The following is a 19,800-nucleotide window of genomic DNA, read 5'->3' on the forward strand; positions in this document are numbered from 1 at the left end:
CCACATGCTTCTCGACCTCACTTAGAGGTGGGAGTAACGCCATATTCAATGTGTGCGGAAGTTACCAAATATGATCACTTGCCCGATGAAGGACTATAGAAAATAATCCAATCAAGGTGTAAAATGCACAACAGTAGATAGTCTTCACTGTACTAAACTATAAGCACATTGTTAAAGCTGAACTGTGACATAGCTGCATGTTAAAGTTATAGTTACGAGGGGAAGATGATATTATTAGTCATCAGACACTTTGTTAATTGGTGAAATAGGTGAAATTGATGTTGTGATTCATACATGTGAATCATGAGCTCCATTGTGGTGATAAAGTTTTGTAAGCGCTCCACACCTGACCTCCGGTCTCCAGCCGCAGCTAAAAAACCTTCTTCTAAACACTTCTAAATGGAAAAAGATTACAGCCTCGGTGACGTTTGATCCCGTCCTCTGGCCACGCCGGCTTCTGCACACTTTAACCGGCCTCCCTCAGACCGAAGCTGTCAAATCGTCCACCGGAGAACTGCCGGCTCGGCAGATACTTATCAGCCACAACACACACAGACACACACATCAACACGGATTTTAATTTCCTCTCAGGATATGAGAAAATCTGTGTTAATAATGCATGGTGGGACAGAGAGAGAAATCACGAGTCCAGATCGAAGGCGGCAGGCGGCTCCGCTGATTGACAGTTTGATCTGATCTGCACTAATGGAGGACTTGATGAAGAAGGCCGCGAGGAGCAGGAGGAGAAGGAGGAGGCGGTTTGAACGGAAGCCACTGTCTGCTCCTCCGTTACATCGTGGCTTCCAACATCTTCCAAAACAAGCTCCCAGCTCGCCCTGGGCCTTTCACAGGGTTGTGTGTCAGGTGTGCGTTTGTCTCTGTGTGTGTATGTGTGTATGTGTGTGTGTGTGGGTGTGCGAATGCGGCATGTCAAGTTGGAGAGGACCAGCGTTTTTAATCAGAGTTCATTTTCCCCCAAAATCTAATTAGAAGTGTGAGGGTGGCAGGGTTGAGGAGGAGGAGAGGCAGAATTAAATCCAAATGAAAAGTGCCTTCCATGTCGACCTGAGTCTAATGCGTGGCAGCAGAAGAGCAGGAGAAGCTAATAACGTCATGTCGCCCCTCCAAGGTTAGCGCAGCAAAACAAAAACAAATTAGTGCTCCAACCTCCCCCCAAACACCACCGACACTTCCTCCTCCACCCGCTCACAGCGAGCATAGTGGAAGCGAGAAGCAGCAAATGAGACAATGGATGGAGAAACGTGACTTCTACAGGTGGAACTAATTAATTATCTCCTGCAGCGACGAGACAGAGGGCAGAGTTTGTTTAAAAAGAACTTCACATGGAAATCTGCAGTTCAACACTAAACGGTTTGATTAAAAATGAAGGTTCAAATATAAAATTCAACAAAAAACTTGTATGATTCCTACCATTTAAAGAAGCTTGAAGTTAAGTTAAATCACAATTTTAAAAATTTTTGCAGTTATTTTTATCCTCGTGTCTTTGTTTCATAGAATTTTCCCAAAATTGAAATGTAATAGGCAATTACTGCTACGAATAAAGTAGTTATTCCAGCTGGTTTCCACAGAGAGATTAAGTTAAATTAAGTAACTGCCTTGACAAATTAGTGTCAAATAAAAAGTAAACATGCTTATTTACTTTATTGTTTAGTTTTCAGATCATTTCTATTCATGACTTGATAAAGCAAGAATATTTAAAAATAACGTTTTTTTTTTTCATGTAAAACATGTTAAACCCTATCCACTGTGAAAATAAATAAATAAATTAAAGGTGAGAAAACAAAATTTTTCGGCAGCAACTAGACAAAAAATTGTTACACAGCTGTATTTAAAGCCACAGACACTGAAACAGCCCATTTACAGCAAAACTAAAACCAGCAATTGTACGGTCATACAGAAATTTACTATCTTACAGACATTCGGAGCTGAAGAATTGAAAGACACATTTTGAGGACTTTGATTAATTTGCTGAAAAGTGGCTCAATATGGGTTCTGTAAGAAACCCCTGTTCTTAACCCAAACCATGATATTTCTTTAATCCTAACAAAGTCACTTTTCTGCCAAAACCAAACCTCTAAGCCTTGATCAACATCAGAATACCGATACCACTGTCACGCCTGTATGATAGAAATGAGGCCACCGTTAGCAGTTAGCTTAGCATAACACAAAGACACTGGCTCTGTCTAATGATAAAAAAATCAGCCTGATCATGGGAGTCAGATCAGATCATGTTTATACATGTCTCTGTTCAACCTCAAAACGTATTGTATATTTAGTGGCAAAGCTAACTGTCTAAAACAAGGGAATAGGAAACTCATTTCTTCATTGTCAAAGGTAAATTTTTTAATATGAATGCAAGAATTAGAAAACTTATAAACAAAATATATACAAATAATATCCTAAATATGCAGAAGCAGACTTCCCTGTAACATATACTTTTCTCCAACTCATTATCCTTCCTCTCATCTACTTTCTCTTTGTTTTTTCTCGTTCAGGCATCACTATCCTCATCTCTGTCTCTGTGGTAACTGAGCGCTGGCTGGTGAACAATAAAGTCGGGGAAGATATGAGAGGCAATGAATAAATTATGATATTTATAAAGACAGGAGTGTGTTTGGGCAGAGTTGGGGGACATATAAACACACATGTATTGCGGTTGTGTTGTTGGACTGCACGTAAAACCATTCTGTTTCATTAAGACCGGGATGCTCGGTGAACAAACGCTTTATTGTTTATCGCCTTTGATTTTGCCTTTTATTCACAACCTTATTATCTGTTTTATCTGGGCTCACCTTTATTGTCTTTAGATAATTCTCTCTCACAGTCCGCAGTGCTTCTTTTTCTCTCCCTTAATCCCTCCTTCATTTACTCTTTATTTCTCTGCCGCTCTGCACTCTGCTCCCTGATTCTATCTCTTTCCTCACATTTGCCGCTTTACCAATACTCACCAATACCCTCCCTGCTACTTTTTTCCCCATAATTACAGCACAGGGTGACAGGGAAGATGAAAGGAAAGTTTTATTCCTGACCTCTGAATCCCTTCACTCCACCAAACAGACTGCAACAATTTGACATTTGTGTTTGGTTTCAGACGAAGACGGAGTCAGTGAGGAGACTAACTGATAATATCAACAAAAACTTCAAGTATATTTGAAAATTGCACTTTTCTGATTGTGTCCTATTTAACAGACAGAATTTGCATACTTAATTAACATATTAACTCAACAGATTATGTAAGTAAAGAGCCTCTGTCATGTCTGGAAGCTCAGATTAAGACTTTTGTCAAACTAGTGGAAGGAACCAGCAGCAAAGTAGAAGCCAAAAATCAGGAAATGACAATGACATCTGGCAACAGATAGCTTCCCCTTATAGGACTAATATAGGATATTCTATTCTATATTCTATTCTATTGAACAGGCAAAGTAAGCATCGGTGTTGCAAAGAGGGAGAGTTAAACTAATCTGAACTTTAAGGCGATGTGATTGGGGCTCAATGGGAGTGAAGGCTAATGCTGATTTTCATATGACGACATCACAGAATTTCCCAAAACCACAAGTCACACTTTTATGCATACACTAACGTAATTACATAAGGGTTTTCTAACCATCAATTAGCCTTTCAACACCATTAGCTAACACAATGTAGCATTAGAACACAGGAGTGATGGTTGCTGGAAATGTTCCTCTGTACCTCTATGGAGATATTCCATTAAAAATCAGCTGTTTCCAGCTACAATAGTCATTTACCACATTAACAATGTCTAGACTGGATTTCTGGTTAATTTAATGTTATCTTCATTGAAAACAAATTGCTTTTCTTTCAAAAATAAGGACATTTCTAAGTGACCCCAAACTTTTGAACGGTAGTGTATAGAAGTGTGGGTGGATACAGTGCAGCGAAGGTCTGTTGTAAATTAACTTACTTGTGCACAGATTTATGCTACAGTTTTAAAGTTTTATTTCAATGTTATGGAGAAACATGACAATTACAATGTGTATATATGCAAACATAACAACGTTGTGGTGCAAATGGCTTCAAAGGTGACGTTTGTTTATGCAACAGAGATAATTATAAACATAATTATATCACAGCTTTACAGAGTTCCAAATGTGTCAACAGCTGTCAGCCGTGATCCCACAGTGAACCTTTAGCCTTAGCTGTCAGGGCTCCCTCCTCTGTCCCAGCTTCAGCCCGTTTAGCACTCCCCTTTGTTTTGTTAAATAAAATCCACCTTTGTTCTTGCCTCAGTCCCTCGTCTGTGTGCTCTCTGCTCGGGTTCACCCCCACGCCGTGACATTAGCTTAGTGAATGAGTGGACAATCCACACATAGATGTTACTATTAAAAGGTGACGAGACCCATCTGATGTGTTGATATACGTAGGGATTTTTTTATTAACTGGGAGGGATGTTACATCTTCACTCTGAGTTTTGCTGATCTTTTGACTCCAGATCATGATTTGATGGGAGTCAGATGTGTTACTGAGGAAAGTTTTCAAAGTTTCAAGAGTCAATTTCTTTCAAGTCAACTGCGCTATGTTTGATGCATGATTACGTCTTGGTTTCTATGTTCTCACTGCCTGATCTGTTAGCGTATATTCACTTTACCTTCTATTATATTGATAATAACTGAAGACCATACCTATACCTCCTCCTGAGCCAATGTTCTACCCGCAGACTTTATATAGACTTCATATGTTCCAATTAGTCATCTCTTAGGCAGAGAATACATGTGCATACAAATGTTGTTTTTACAGCTGATTTTCTAGTGTGAATCAGATGAGTGCAGCAACAGCAGTTAATGAAATGCCCTGAATAGTACATACTGTATGAAAGAGAAAGCGAGGAGCTTACTGTAGTGTAACAGAGCCAAAAATAAATACAATATATTCTCACAGAGGCTGTGAGAGAGAGAGCAGGAGGGTGTTGGGCTGCAGTAGAGCTACAGAGTATGGATGATTAAGGATCCCATTACAGGCCGCCCGGTCGCACCATAGACCAGATGGCAGGAGGATGTTTCCACCCCTTGACAGGGACAGAGAAGTGGAAGGAAGGAGGGGGCTTTGGGAGAGTGAAAGAGGGATTATACCAACTCTTCACAGGAGGGAAACAACAGGGAACAGAGATTAACATGCAGAAGGAAAGAAAGATGTATGGATGCATGAAGGAAGATGCTGCATGGTGCAAAGAAAACATGGATGATGGAGAGAGAAAGCAAAATCATGTTGGTAAATCTGTTTTATGTCCTTGCAATGTTGTGGGCGGTTGCAGAATTCATTACAACTCTTATTGAAATGACACAATTTACACCTTCCTGAGACAAAATCATCAACAGCTTTGACTGTCAAGTGGTACAAACCAAAGCTAGATGTGACAGGATGTTAGGGATGCAAATTTTGAATGATATTCAGATTAAACTCAGTGGATATTTGTCATCTGCTGATTTTGCTGTTTCTTTTTCACGAATGAATAAAACACAGCTCTCTTTGCTGCCAGTATGACTGAGCAGAATTAGTTATGGTTCAGTGCCAGACATGAAAGTGCCGAACAGTGCTACTGGACGCAGCAAACAATAAATAATAGAAAAGAAAACCAACATACACACAGTATCAAAACCAATTCAAGCCTCTCATTCTATGAGCTGATGACTGTCAAACCCCTCAGAACAATGTACAGTATGAAGCAGATGTTCAAACACAGAACAACAGAGCAACAGTGCAAAAATGACTGGAAAATGTGGGCTTTTCTCTCTTTAAATGACTCCAGTGAGATGGTGTGGGTATCTGAGATGAGTTGAGATTTTGAGTTGTTAAGATGGTTGTGATGGTGATTTAATGCAGTTTCACTTGATCATCAATGACATCAATCTCTGGTATTAATAAAGTATTTGTATGTAGTTTTAATAGAGCATCGTCCACTGAAGGCCTGTCCGCTTATTAGGGCCAGGCACGTTAATGCCGACAATTACTATATGGTGCGTTATCGCAGGTTTGTTTTTTTTTTTAAATTACTATTATTATTGCTCCACTGGCTCTGAATACACATTCAGACTAACTATGGGTCACAGGAGGGCTGGATGTTGATCAGTACTTGGGATGGGCGTCATCACGCCTCACCCAAACTAACAATGGAGGGAAGCTTCGGCAGGCTGGTTGGATGCAGCTTGTGGGAGAAAAGACTGCATTCTCATTAGTATTATGAGTGTGGAAGATGTCGGTCTGAGGAACGTTCTCAGGATCGCAACGAATGACGGCACGTATGAGCCTCAGCCTGCGTCACTGGAAGGTTTTTTTGTGTGTGAGACGATATAAACAGGATCATAGTCCCCAACGCAGCAGTCATTGGTTCGAGTCCATCCCGCGCCCATTTGCTAAGGACCTACTTTCTTATCCAAAATCCAGTACTACCAATGAGGCATTTATTAGACCCCAAATTCATTCTGCACAATCACAACTCACCAAGACTTACAGCCAGAATCACTATCAACAAGACAAACAAGGAATTCTCCAACAGATGGTCTTAAGGCAACATGGCCGTGATCTGAACATCATCAAGTCAGTCAGGGATTGCACCAGACTGTAAATATGTTTATTGCTGCTGTAAAGTTGGTCATTTTATTATGGGGGTCAATGAGGATCAACTTACTTTTGGAGCTAGCCTCTAGTGGACAGTTGAGAAACTGCAGCTTTTGGCACTTCAAAAAAGAACTATCAACAAAAAGTGCATATTTAAGACTTGTTTTTGTCAACATATCATATCCCATGAATACAATTTAAATAGGTGAGTTCAATAGAAATGCAACCTATGTGCAGAGGCCGTAAAGAAGTATATTTGCTACTAGGATAAAAATTGATTTTGAACCAGGCTTTAAATATGCTTATTTTTGCTGTAAAGTTGGACATTTTATAATGGGGGGTCAATGAGGATGTGCTAGCTTTTGGAACTAGCCTCTAGTGGGCGTTTTAGGAACTTCAGCTGTATTTAGCCACGTTACCTGGATACCTTTAGCAGGTATTGGTCCCAAATACTTGAATGAGTAACTTAGCTATTGAGATGAAAAAAAAAAGTGGTAACAGGCTGTAAACATGTTTATCTCTGTTGTGAATTTTGGACATTTTAAAATGGAAGTCTATGGGGACTGACTCACTTTTGAAGCCTGCTTCAAGTGGCCATTTAAGGAATTGCAGCTTTTCTGTACTTCAAGAAATGGACTCCTACAGCCGGAGTCACAAAAAAAAACTACCAACAAGTAGTGTATCTAAGGCTTGTTCTTACCGATATCATATGCCAGGAAGTCGGCAGAAAAGCACTTGGCTCCGTTGCTCAGAGACGTGTCATTGTGGGTGTTTCCCCCGAAGACCAGCAGCGTGCCGCTCAACAGCACCACCGAGTGGAGATACCGAGCAGAGCCACTCTCCCTGAGGATCAACCTGCACAGAGAAGAGTCAGCAGTGTGAGCGATATTAGGAAAGTGTTAATCTGTCAGGTATGTGCGTGTCTGTGTGAGTCCATGATGGCATGTAATGGATGGCGTCTGTCTGAGAGTGTGACCTGGCCTGTGGTGACCGACCTTCATACCAACTGTTCTTTCACAGGAGTAACACACACACACATATATATATGAAAACAGGGACACTGTTGGAGGTCTCACTCTGCTCAGTGTGACCCCTCAAAGGTCAGAGGTCACATACTGGAGACCAACTGTGGCTTTATTCATTTACTGCAGTGACCACCATCACTGACAAAAACACAAGAAAATACAAATCAATATCTATCAGGTGAATGACCACAAGCTCACACTGCTTTAAAGTACTGTCATACTGTGGTGTCTCGCCTAACCACCTGAGGGCGCTCGAGGACAGAGTGAGCAGGAAGGAGAGCAGGGTAAGAGCGCTGCTGAAATGAGGACCCTGCTAGCAGGTTTGTTCCATGCTATTCGTTGGCTTGAAATAAAGTAAAGAAATCAAGTAAGGACTGCTTGTGTTACATACCCAACATATTGGCGACGAGGATGACGGCCCTGAACCTGAGCCAGCCGGCCCCTTTTCTACAAAATGTCGGGGAACCGCCGGTCCCATTCAAAGCATGGATTCGTACTTTTGAAAACTACCTACTAGCACTGTCAGACGCTGATCTGAAGGAGGCACGTAAGAGAGCTCTACTAATACATTGCCTGGGGGCAGAAGGACAAAGACTCTTTTATACATTGACAGTAGCTGATGATAAATATGACACAGCACTGCAGGCCCTCACAGACTTTTTCACCCCAACTGTGAATGTGGTTGCGGAGCGCTACCGTTTCAGGCAACGTAGCCAGCGCCCGGGGGAAACTACGGATCAGTTTGTTGCCGCTTTGAAAGAACTGGTCACAACATGTCAGTTCGGGAACATGGAAGAAGAGATGATAAGGGACCAAATCATTGAAAAGACTAATTCAGCCCGCCTCAGGGAGCGGCTACTACTGGAAGTTCCCCTTACACTCGCCAAAGCTTTGACCATTGCGCGCCAAATTGAAACTGCGGTGGCAGAAGCTAAAGCTATGACTGTGTGCACTGGAGCAACAGACAACGCTGTCCAAGCTGTTCATCAAGGACCACAACAAAACAGAAAGTTTAAAAGAGGAAAACCTACACCACAAATATCACAAACGGGACTACAGAAATCATGCTACAGATGTGGCTCAACCCAACACACTGCAAATTTCAAAGGATGTGCTGCAAAAGAGGCACACTGCAATTCCTGCAAAAAGAAGGGGCACTTCGCCAAAGTTTGCCGAGGAAACAAGCATGTGAGTGAGGTTGACGCTGTCCCAGAAGTGACTATTTTGAATGTGAATAGTGTAGGCTCTAATGTCATAATGTGTACAGTTAAAGTAAGTACTGCAGAATCTGAGAGTCAGGATATTGAGCTAATACTAGACACAGGCTCAGCAGTATCCATCCTACCAGAATCTATGGTCACTGAGTACTTCCCTGCATCCTCCCTCACAGAACCAAAACTAAGATTGAAGGATTATGGCGGAAATTCTATTCCTGTGAAGGGTTGTCTACAAGCTAATGTGACATTTGGTGACCTAAGTGCAAACACTGTACTCTACATTGTTAAGAAAGGTTCAGCAGTCCTAGGCAGAAACCTGTTCAATGTACTAAAGATGCAAGTCGCTGGAGGAAAAGTCACTACTGATACCAATAAAACTACAGTAGCAAATGTGAAAGCTGAAGAAATAGGATGTGCCAAAGCTTTTGTCCATAAAGTTAAAGTTCGACCAGATGTACCACCAGTACAACAAAAACTACGCAGATTACCTTTCTCTGTGAGAGAAGCAGTGTCTAAAGAACTAAAGAAACTTGTGGACCAGGATGTTATAGAACCAGTGGACTCATCAGAATGGATTTCACCCATAGTAGTCACTACAAGAAAAGACAGACCTGAGCCAAGACTTTGTGTAGACTTAAGAGAACCAAATAAGTCTGTTGTCATTGATGGCTTTCCATTACCTCATATGGAGGAAATGTTTGCAGAGCTGAGAGGTGCAACACTGTTTTCCACATTGGACCTTCAGAGCGCGTACCATCAAATGCCACTACACGAGGACAGCCGTAGTTTAACAACTTTCATCACACATGACGGTTTATTCCGTTTTAAGCGGGTGCCATTCGGACTGGCATCTGCGCCCAGCTGCTTTCAACGGATGATGTCCACCATCCTCAAAGGTTTACCAGGTGTCCAATGCTACCTTGATGACATTATCGTCTCGGGAACAACGACTGAGGAGCATGACAAAAGACTCTCAGTTGTACTTCGTCGTATACATGAAGCTGGACTTAAACTAAATCACAGAAAATGCAACTTCAGGCAAACAGAACTATCTTTCTTAGGGCACACAGTATCAGGTAAAGGATTACAGCCTGATGCCTCACATGTGACTGCAGTCTCTCAAGCTCCTCCTCCTACAGACCTGCCCAAGTTGAGGTCGTTTCTTGGACTCACATCCTGGTATTCTAAATTCATACCAGGATATGCCGCTGTTGTCGAGCCACTTCGAGCGCTGTTACGGGGAGCAGACACATTCACATGGACACCAGAAGCCCAAGAGAGTTTTGAGACTGTAAAAAAGCTCATAGTGAACAGTCCTGCACTTTCTCTGTTTAACCCAGAACTACCTACTTTGGTCACTACAGATGCATCAGATTACGGACTTGGAGCAGTACTCACCCAGATTCATAAAGATGGATCAGAAAAATCAGTTGCTTTTGCATCCCGTACACTCACCCAGGCGGAGAGGAAATACTCTACTGTTGAAAAGGAGGCCCTGGGGTGTGTGTGGGCAACGGAAAGATGGAGAACGTATTTGTGGGGGAGACATTTCACATTACGTACTGATCACAGCCCTCTCACCACACTTCTCGCATCAAAAGGACAAGGACGAGCAGGTATGCGGATAGCCAGATGGTCCTCTAGACTGTTATCATTCAACTATGATATTCAGTATAAACCGGGACGAGAAAACGTGACTGCAGACTGTTTGTCTCGACTCCCACTGCCAAGCTCAGAACCAACTTCAGAGGAGGACACAGAGGTTGCACTTACCTCTACATTGACGGCCATTTCTGACTCTGCTTTTAAAGCTGCTTGTATTGCATGTCCTGTACAGACAAAACTGCGTGAACTGCTTACTTCCAAATGGCCAAAGTCAGGAAAAAACTTAACGCCTGATATCCAACCATTTCACAAGTTGCGACATGAACTTTCCCTACAAAATGACTTAATCGTGCGTGGCACGCACAGACTAGTGGTACCTGACAGTCTTCAACCAAAAATGATTTCACTGGCACATGACACTCATCAGGGTATTGTGAGAACTAAGCAGAGACTCAGAGAAGCATATTGGTGGCCAAAAATGGATGTACAAGTCGAAGCAGCCATCAAAGCATGTATTACATGCCAGTCACACGACAAGTCCGCAGTCACACACAATACTCCTCTACAACCTGTGCCATATCCAGATGGAGCTTGGGAAAAGGTAGCCATTGATGTGGTGGGGCCTTTTGATAGAGCACCTATAGACTGTCGTTTTGCAATAACACTTATTGACTACTACAGTAAGTGGCCAGAACTAACCTTTGTCCCACAGGTTACCTCAAGAACTGTTATCCAGTTTTTATCTGCAGTCTTCAGCAGGGAAGGTGACCCCAAGGAGCTAGTCTCGGACAATGGTTCCCAGTTCGTGTCCCAAGAGTTTGAATCATTTCTCTGTGACAGAGGCATCATACACAGGAAATCTTCAGTTTATTATCCGAGAGCTAATGGTGAGATTGAGCGCTTCAATCGCAGCCTTAAAGACACTCTGCAGACAGCCGTGCTCGAAGGAAGACCCTGGAAGGAGTTTATGAGGGAATTTCTACATGTCTATCGTGCAACTCCTCACTCTACAACCCAATGTTCGCCTGCTGAACTGTTACATGGTCGACCCATGCGCACAAAACTGAACGTGGCTGGACGTCCACTGACCACCAATAAAACACAGTCATCAGAACAGGTGGCTCGCAGAGTGAGTGAAATGCAAAAGAAGAGCAAAGAGTACACGGATAGAAAGCGAGGAGCAACAGCAGTGTCTTTCAAATGTGGATCATATGTCCGGGTCAGAAAACCTGGCATTATTCCTAAAACCCAGAGCAAGTTTTCCAAACCACTCAGAGTAATGGAGCAAAAAGGACAGTATACTTACCTGCTGTCAGACGGAAGATCCTGGAACGCATCTTACCTTGCGCCTGCTTCATGTCCGGAGAAGGGTAGTAATGGTCAACTACCGCCACTGGACTTTGTGAACACACCACCAACACCACCAGTGACACCTACACCCTCGACCAGACCAGTCAGGCTCAGACGATTGCCTGAGTGGACTAAAGACTTTGTGCGTTGAACAAAACGAATAGTTAACTGCTCAGGATAATGTTAGAAACTTATAGACTGCAAAGTTACTGTTACTTTATTCATGTTCTTTATGCAGACTTTAAGAAGGGTTCACTGATTTTATGAACATTAGAGCATGAGTTAAGTTCATTTCTAAATACTAATGCCAGTTACGAATAACATTTGTAATTCATTCACCTTCACAGCTAAAATGTTCATATAGATATAATGGTGGCTTAATTAAGGGGGATATGTGGTGTCTCGCCTAACCACCTGAGGGCGCTCGAGGACAGAGTGAGCAGGAAGGAGAGCAGGGTAAGAGCGCTGCTGAAATGAGGACCCTGCTAGCAGGTTTGTTCCATGCTATTCGTTGGCTTGAAATAAAGTAAAGAAATCAAGTAAGGACTGCTTGTGTTACATACCCAACACATACTTGTTTTTGGTGCAAAAAGTAACACATTAATAGCTGTAAATTATGAAGATTTCATACATTTAGTGCAATATAATTTACTAGAATGTGTACAGTGTTATTTTTCTACTTACACACAAATCTGTGCAGTATAGATTAAAATTGGTGCAATTTTTGTGTTATTTCTAGAACCAGTACCAGTATGCACATTACGGTTTATTTTTTTGTATTTCTCCAGTAATATTCCACTGCAAACTTCCTCACTATGGGATTAACCCTTACATGCATGAGTGATTGGAACTGATAAGAATCAATGTGTTTTTATGCCATTTTTGTCATTTTGGTCAAAAATAAAAATTTGTACTATCATTTGTATTATATTTTTGGTCCACACAAGAATGACTTCATGTTTGAAATATGTTTATTTTTCACTTTATATCAGACTTTGAACAATTTGATAATTGAAAAAGAAGAATATTACACTCTTGTGTGATATTATCAGTGATAAAGCTCGGAGTAGTAGCCAAAGACAAAAGTACAATTTTTTTTAAAAATACAAAAGGCAAAAATTTAAATGGAATGATATCAAAAACATGTTTTTCAAGGAATAGCTGGAATATGAAATGAAAAAAACTTTTCATTACAAAGATATTGCAAGAAAACGACCTCACCGGGTCATTTTTGACCCACTTACACATCTAAGGGTCAATAAAAGCTTATCTTATCTTACTTTGTCTTAATCATCATAAATCACTAAATACAGTTCTTCCAGTGTATAGAACTATAGAAGAATTTCAACACAGCAGTTATTGTGTAAAAAATAAATGAGTGTTTTGAACATGCTTAGTACAGAGAAAAGCAGGTTTTACTGCAAGAGAAGAGATTTGTCTCATTCTGAAAAGTCATCTTTAAAAAAATTAACATTTTTTTTTTTTAAAAAACAGAACTTATATCTTTTTTCTCTGATATTATTTCAGCATCTGACGGTTTGTTATTGCTGCATTTTTGTAGCGAGAAACTAAGATCTCATCCGTGCAGGATTTAAATAAATACCTCTGCAGTAAATAACGACAAAAAAAAGTCACTTAAGGAGTGTATAGACATAAAACATTCATATTTATCTAAAATCTGACTTTTGCAGATGAATTTGTAGCTTTTTGCAGAACATGCATGCAGCATTTCTTATCTCGCAGTTTGAACAGTTACTTTAACAGTTGTGGATGAAGAATTCAGATTCTTTGCTCAAGTAAAATTACAGCAAAGAAAACATATCCCATGACGTAATTTGAAGTCCTACTTAAATAAAAGTGCATAGCAGCAAAACATAGTATGAGTGTGAAAGAAAAACTGTTGGTCGAGTCCCTCTGACTACTACATTATTAAATACGGCATTATTAGATTATTAATATTGGAGCATCAGTGTGTCTGCAGCATGTTACTGCAGGTTTAAATGACTTTATATCCAGTTTTATGTACAGAAACAACAGATAAATCGGATGGGTTGACATGTGATTAATGAGAGAAGAAAGAAGAAAAAACAAATCTGCTATGAGTTTTTGTCTAATCTTTTATTTTTGCTTCAATATTGGATCCTTGGAACATTTATTGAAATGAAACGGAAGTTTAGAGTGAGAAAAAAAAATTTGGTGACAGATACAACTCATAGACATCTGAAATGTGAGTCTAATACACATTACATATACGAAGAAGCTAAAAAAGTTCAAAACCACTAGTTTAATCTTTAACTTTGTTTTGTATTTTTTAAAGTTTGCAGATAAATGTAGTGAAATGAAAAAATAAAATAGCATAAAATGGAAACCCTATAACTGTACTTATGTAGAGTATGTAGGTAAATGTGTTTATTTAATTCCCAGAGTGGTATTTTGGATGTTTTGATTAATATACTGGAATTAACTGATTTTCTGTATTCAAACTGGTGCATCAAAATCACAAATGTACTTTCAGAGTTAAAACTGCAGCAAAAAAACCCCACACAAATTATTTCTTCAAGCACAAAAAAAGCGCATATATTATCTTGCAAAACAGATATTGATTCAATTGCTGAAGAAAAGTGCTTTTTTACCGAACTAATAACTGATATTAACACTGCAGAGCTCTACGTAAAGCTGCTGTAAGCTAAGACTGAACAGGTGTTAAACTGGCCAGGATGTGAAACTAGATTTAATGGATAAACACATACGTGGATCCTGAAGCTGAACCAGCTGGAAACCACTAACATATAGATGCCATGTACACAACTTTATCATACCACGGTGTACTTTTCACAAGCCTTCTGCTGACAGAGGAGGGGAGGTCTTAATATCAGTGCAGAGCTGGATAGAGTGACCAGGAATATTTTTGCTCTTGAAATTTTCCAAAGTCCAAGAGCTCGGGTGACACCGGCAACAAATTCCATCTGGAAAGTGAGAGCCACTGAGAGACGGCAGGTTGCATGTGAGCGTCTGGTAGTGTATGCATACGGTCGCATGTGAACGTATACTGAGTGGAGGGAAAGAAAACGACGGAGCTGAGCATCCTCCTTCACCCATCCATCTGTCTGGGGTCAGCTGAGGTCAAACCTCCTGTCAGAGTCTTCTATTCTCAAACTCCTCTCCTGTTTCTCACCACAACATGCTGGTTTCTCTTCATCCACTGAGAGTTTATATACGTATTTATATAAATGTGCAGTATATTTTTTAAAATTTGGTGAGATGTCATTTTATTTGAAGAAAACCAAAGTCAAATTAAAGCTGCAAGCAGCGTTGCTCGGGTCCTTGCACCCTTGCTCGGGTCCTTGCACCCTTGCTGGTCAGCAAATCCAAGCATGTCCACCAGGTGACGCTGCAACAGAGTGTGTATTTCAGTCTATGGGCTTCTTGATGGCTAACTATCAAAACTGTCCACCAGGTGGTGCTATCACTGTGAATCTATATCGGCCTACGTATGTCATCAGGGCCGGACTCTGATTTGGTCTGTCAGGGTTGCAATCGCCAGCATCGATCTGATGGGATTAAATCAAGCAACAGCAGTGATGTAATTAACAGCTCTGAGACTTGAGTCCTGTCTGAAATGTCCAACTTCCTACATAGTTTACCAGATAGTGGTCGTAGATTGGAAGTAGGGAATGAGTGGATGATTTTGGACACAGCAGTAATCATGTTCAAACATCTTTCCTTGATGCTTTTCATGGTGGTCAAGGAAAAGTGTTTGTACGTAATTTCTTCTGACTATTCACCAGCAACCCTGGACCAGACGAGCAGTTCAGGATGTCAAACTTTTATTTTTGGCAGCTTTCAGTGTAGCTGCAGGGCTTCAGTATCTATTCAAGTGTTTTTGCAGAGTTTCAGGTGTGCTTTCTCACCATGTCTTGGTGTGGACGTGGTATCGGTACATGTGGTCCACCAGGCCGTACTTGTTGTTGGTCAGAGCCTTGTAGCCTCCGTGGACGAACACGCAGCCGCTGGCCTCGTCCAACACGCTGCTGTGGCCGTAACCTCCCTGGACCACGGCGCCTCCGGCCGAAACCACCTGCCACAAGTTGGACCCTGAGACCACCAACACAGACGTCTGATTAATGGAGCACGGAGCAAAGTTGAGCCCTTAAAATGCTTTTGATGCTTTGGCAAGTTTGGCTTTTGCACTTTCGTTGCCAAAAAAATATCAAAAGCATTTTTAATTCCAGAGGTGAGACGGCGCGAGAGAAGAGCCAAACAGTAGGAGAGGCCAAAGAAAATGAGTTTTCTGAATTTAAAAGCTCCCCTTTATTAGAGCAGTGTGATGCATTCAGATTAATTTGGGTGCTTGGAAAGTGTTATTAAAAACAGGAAAAGATTACATCATCCAAGGAGGCTGCGATAAAGACGACACAAAAGGCAGACAAACAAAGCTTTAGAAGGTGGAGGGGATTCTAAAGAGAAAACGTGCCTTCATGTGGAACAGTGAAGCAACCTGAGACCCTAAATGAAGCAGGAGAGATGGAAGATGTCCAGGTTTAATTCTCACATTTAATCTGCATCATAAATGTGCACCTGAACACACTAAGTGGATGTAATTTCACCTGCAAGAATAGACTAGATTTCTGATTAATTTAATGTTACCTTCATTGAAATAAACTGTTTTTCTTTCAAAAATAAGGACATTTCTAAGTGACCCCAAACTTTTGAACGGTAGTGTATGTGGAAAGAAGAAGGCAGTGACTACGTAGATCACTCTAGGGGAAGCAGATAAGGTGTAAAGGTACACATAAGTCATTTTAAGACATGAATTTTAATTGAAAAACTTTCAATCTAATTGTAGCACTTGTTACATTAAAACTATAAATATCTTAAAGATAGACCAGTATCAGAAAGACAGGACGCTCGGAGCCTGAGGTCTGAACATCAATAAAGAGACACAAAACAGAAATGAATTTGCCAAAAGGTGTAAAATAAACACACGTAGTGCAGGTTAACTTCACAATAACAACAAAAATGACAATTAGTGTTAGTCGTTGGATCGATCGTTGGGGCAAAATCCAGGTGTGTGTGTGTCTTTTATCTGTCCTACCGCACCCTGAATGCAGTAAATCCTTTGTAGGAACAATCTTCCTTCTCTCTGTCTCTCAAGTTCTTGTAGGTTCTCTGGTGGATGAATCTTTTAATGGATGCTCTGTTGGATGCTGGACAGGTCTAGAAATCCACCCTTTACCAAAACCTGATCTATAAACAGGCCATGCACCCATAAAAAGCGTTATTTACATATCATTATCAAATTAGGCTACCTTACTTCAACATGTGGCATGAAATACTACCAAGCATCAGTATAACCTTCACAAGTTTCAATTAGATCTGTTGTACAACAATTATAAATTTTTCAAATCAATTGCATCAGAAATCATCACTGTAACATTTTTAACAATATTAACAACATGAATTACTCTGGTTTAAGGTTAGAGATAATTAATTTCCTTCTACGAAGCACATTATGACATTTTATCACACTGTAAACTGCTGAAGCTCAGTGTGAGAAAGCTAAACTCCACAGCGAGACAGTATAACTGACTAAATACAGTTAACATTCATCAGACTTAGCCTAACTTATTTACAGTAGCTCAATTACACATTATGACCGCAACAGAGTCATTTTTAACTTCATGGTACTAATATTCACACTTCCACGTGCTAAATACATGGATTGCTAAGCACATTTTTCCGAGGTCTAAATGCTAATGCTATTAGCATAGGCCTATGGGATTTCCTATTATATCCGTTAGCATCGCGGCTAGCGCGAGACAATTTTTTCACTCGGAAATTCCTAAAGACTAACAACAGATATCGGACTTTTCTTTACTCACCAGTGAATCCGAAACCTGTACCTTCAGTCATGGACAGTAAGGTCGAAGTTAACTACTCTTAAATACTCAGTTTGAACAAAGTCTGGCATAGCATGAACGTTTCCGCAGCATGAGCAGCAAGACGATCTTGAAACGACACAGCAAGGAATGCCGGGAGTATCGCCTGGCTGATTAGTGTAGTCCTGCCACCTAGCTCCCCCTAGTGTCAACTTGTGGTAACCCTGGTAAAAACACCACTAATACAGTGTTTCTCATTATAGCCTGGGCTACATCATGAAAAATGTCTCTTATGTCACATTAAACTCAATGCAAATTCTTAAATTTGCCAGCAGGTAAAGCTCAAAAAATGTCTTCAAACTGCTCTTTTCCTGCATATCTAAAGATTTGTAGAGAAAAAAATAAAATAAATGAAAATTATGGGAAAACAGTTGGGGAACAAGGAAAAGGTTTACAATGGAAAATGTTGTACAAGTTTTTTGGGATAGAATGGATGCAATATATGGTGAAAGAATTTAAGTGGCCTTTACATCAGGAGTGTCAAACATGTGGCCCGCAGGCCAAAACCGGGCCTCCAGAGGGTCCAATCCGGCCCATGAGACGACTGTAAAGTGTAAAAATTACAGAGAAGATATTAACTGCAAATTGTAAATTTGGAAAACTATAAATTTAAAATCATTTCTAGACCATGACAAGTTGTTTTGATCATAAAGTAAAATACTAGATTGCTCATCATTCTGTTTTTGTTGTTTCTTTGTATTCTTTTGTCTGACTTTTGTCATTTTGATCATGAAGTAAAACACTATATACCTGTGACTAAATGGTTTGTGTCTTTGTAGAAACTCTGTGATCTGGAAGTTGTAATGTGTAAATGATAAACTGAGGCATAATGTTGCTGGTATTGAACTTATTTTTCTTAAGAAATTTCAGGTTGTTCATAATGTTTGTAAAAAGATAATTCCTTAAAGGTGAAGATTTTCAGAATGTACTTTTTTACACTAAACCAAAGGAAAAATTTGGAGTTGTGGTTATTTATAGGTTATTATGTTGTGATTTTACTGGTCTGGCCCACTGGAGATCAAATTGGGTTGAATGTGGAACCTGAACTAAAATGAGTTGACGCCCCTGATTTACACTGATCAGCCACAACATTAAAACCACCGGTCTAAAACGTCTCTGATCCTCATGAAAGTCAGGATCAAGGATTACAAATGCAAAATTGTATTAAAACAACAGAATTAGAAGGATTCCCTGAATCTGTCAGTGGCTGTAACGTTGAAGGTTTTCAGTTTCCCGACTGGCACGCAACCAACAAAAGAAAAAAAAACCTTTGCATTGAACATTCAAATTAATCTATTGAGTAACAGCACAAAAGAAGGAAAGAAAATGAAAGTCATACTGTATATAGACAATCAACAGCTGGCAAAGAACAAATAAAAGAAAAAAGAAAGAACAGTTTAATTGGCATCACTATTTAAATCACACTGACACAGTTGAACTCACTGATCACAGATTGACTGCTTAACTGTTTCTCCACAGAAACCTCTGGTTAAACACAGGAAGATAAATGATTCTATAATGACTCTAAAATTTCCAGTCTTTTCTTTTCCTTCCAAGAGAAAAGCTGAAACTGTTCTGGCAGAAGAACAAATCAGATTTTTTTCTTCTCTTGGCTGATTTTAGTTTATCCCACAATGTTGGCAACAAATTCCCTCCAAACCTCAAAGAGTTTCTGGGTTTTTATTTTGCTCCTCTATGGAAACAACACATCCATGACTAGAAGATAAAGAACTCAAAAATGTTTCTTTTTCTCAGTAAAATAAAGTTATATTGTAAATCATAAAAAAGTGGATTATTTTTTTTATTCTGCAAAAATTGAAAAAAGCTGCAATCAACATGTACAGCATTACTAATAGTAGAAAAACATGGTGATTCTACGTTCTACGGATGTTTTTTCCACTTATTTTCATCATGTTTCTGTACTTGTGTCCTATCTGCTCTATGTGAACACAACCTGTTTGTGTTTAAATTCTTGTTGCTTTATGTTTAGTCAAAGCTGAGTCACTATTTTCTTTACATTTGTGGGGAAAAAGCATTTTATTTTAGTGGATCTGTTTAGTGCAAATTGTA

General features: G+C 40.1%; 1 protein-coding gene across 2 annotated transcripts in view; it reads right to left on the reverse strand.

Moving 5' to 3' along the window:
• atrnl1a (attractin-like 1a) overlaps positions 1–19,800 on the reverse strand; it is a 395,368-nt gene that overhangs the window by 302,170 nt on the left and 73,398 nt on the right. For both annotated transcript variants that reach the window (XM_055018323.1, XM_055018322.1), the window contains exons 9-10: positions 15,703–15,886; positions 7,295–7,449 (exon numbers count right to left, since the gene is read on the reverse strand). In XM_055018323.1, coding sequence (XP_054874298.1) covers positions 7,295–7,449; positions 15,703–15,886 — 339 coding nt within the window. The remainder of the gene's footprint in view (positions 1–7,294; positions 7,450–15,702; positions 15,887–19,800) is intronic.

The sequence above is a fragment of the Amphiprion ocellaris genome, chromosome 16 (genome assembly GCF_022539595.1).
Source record: "Amphiprion ocellaris isolate individual 3 ecotype Okinawa chromosome 16, ASM2253959v1, whole genome shotgun sequence".
Taxonomy (NCBI): Eukaryota; Metazoa; Chordata; class Actinopteri; family Pomacentridae; genus Amphiprion; species Amphiprion ocellaris.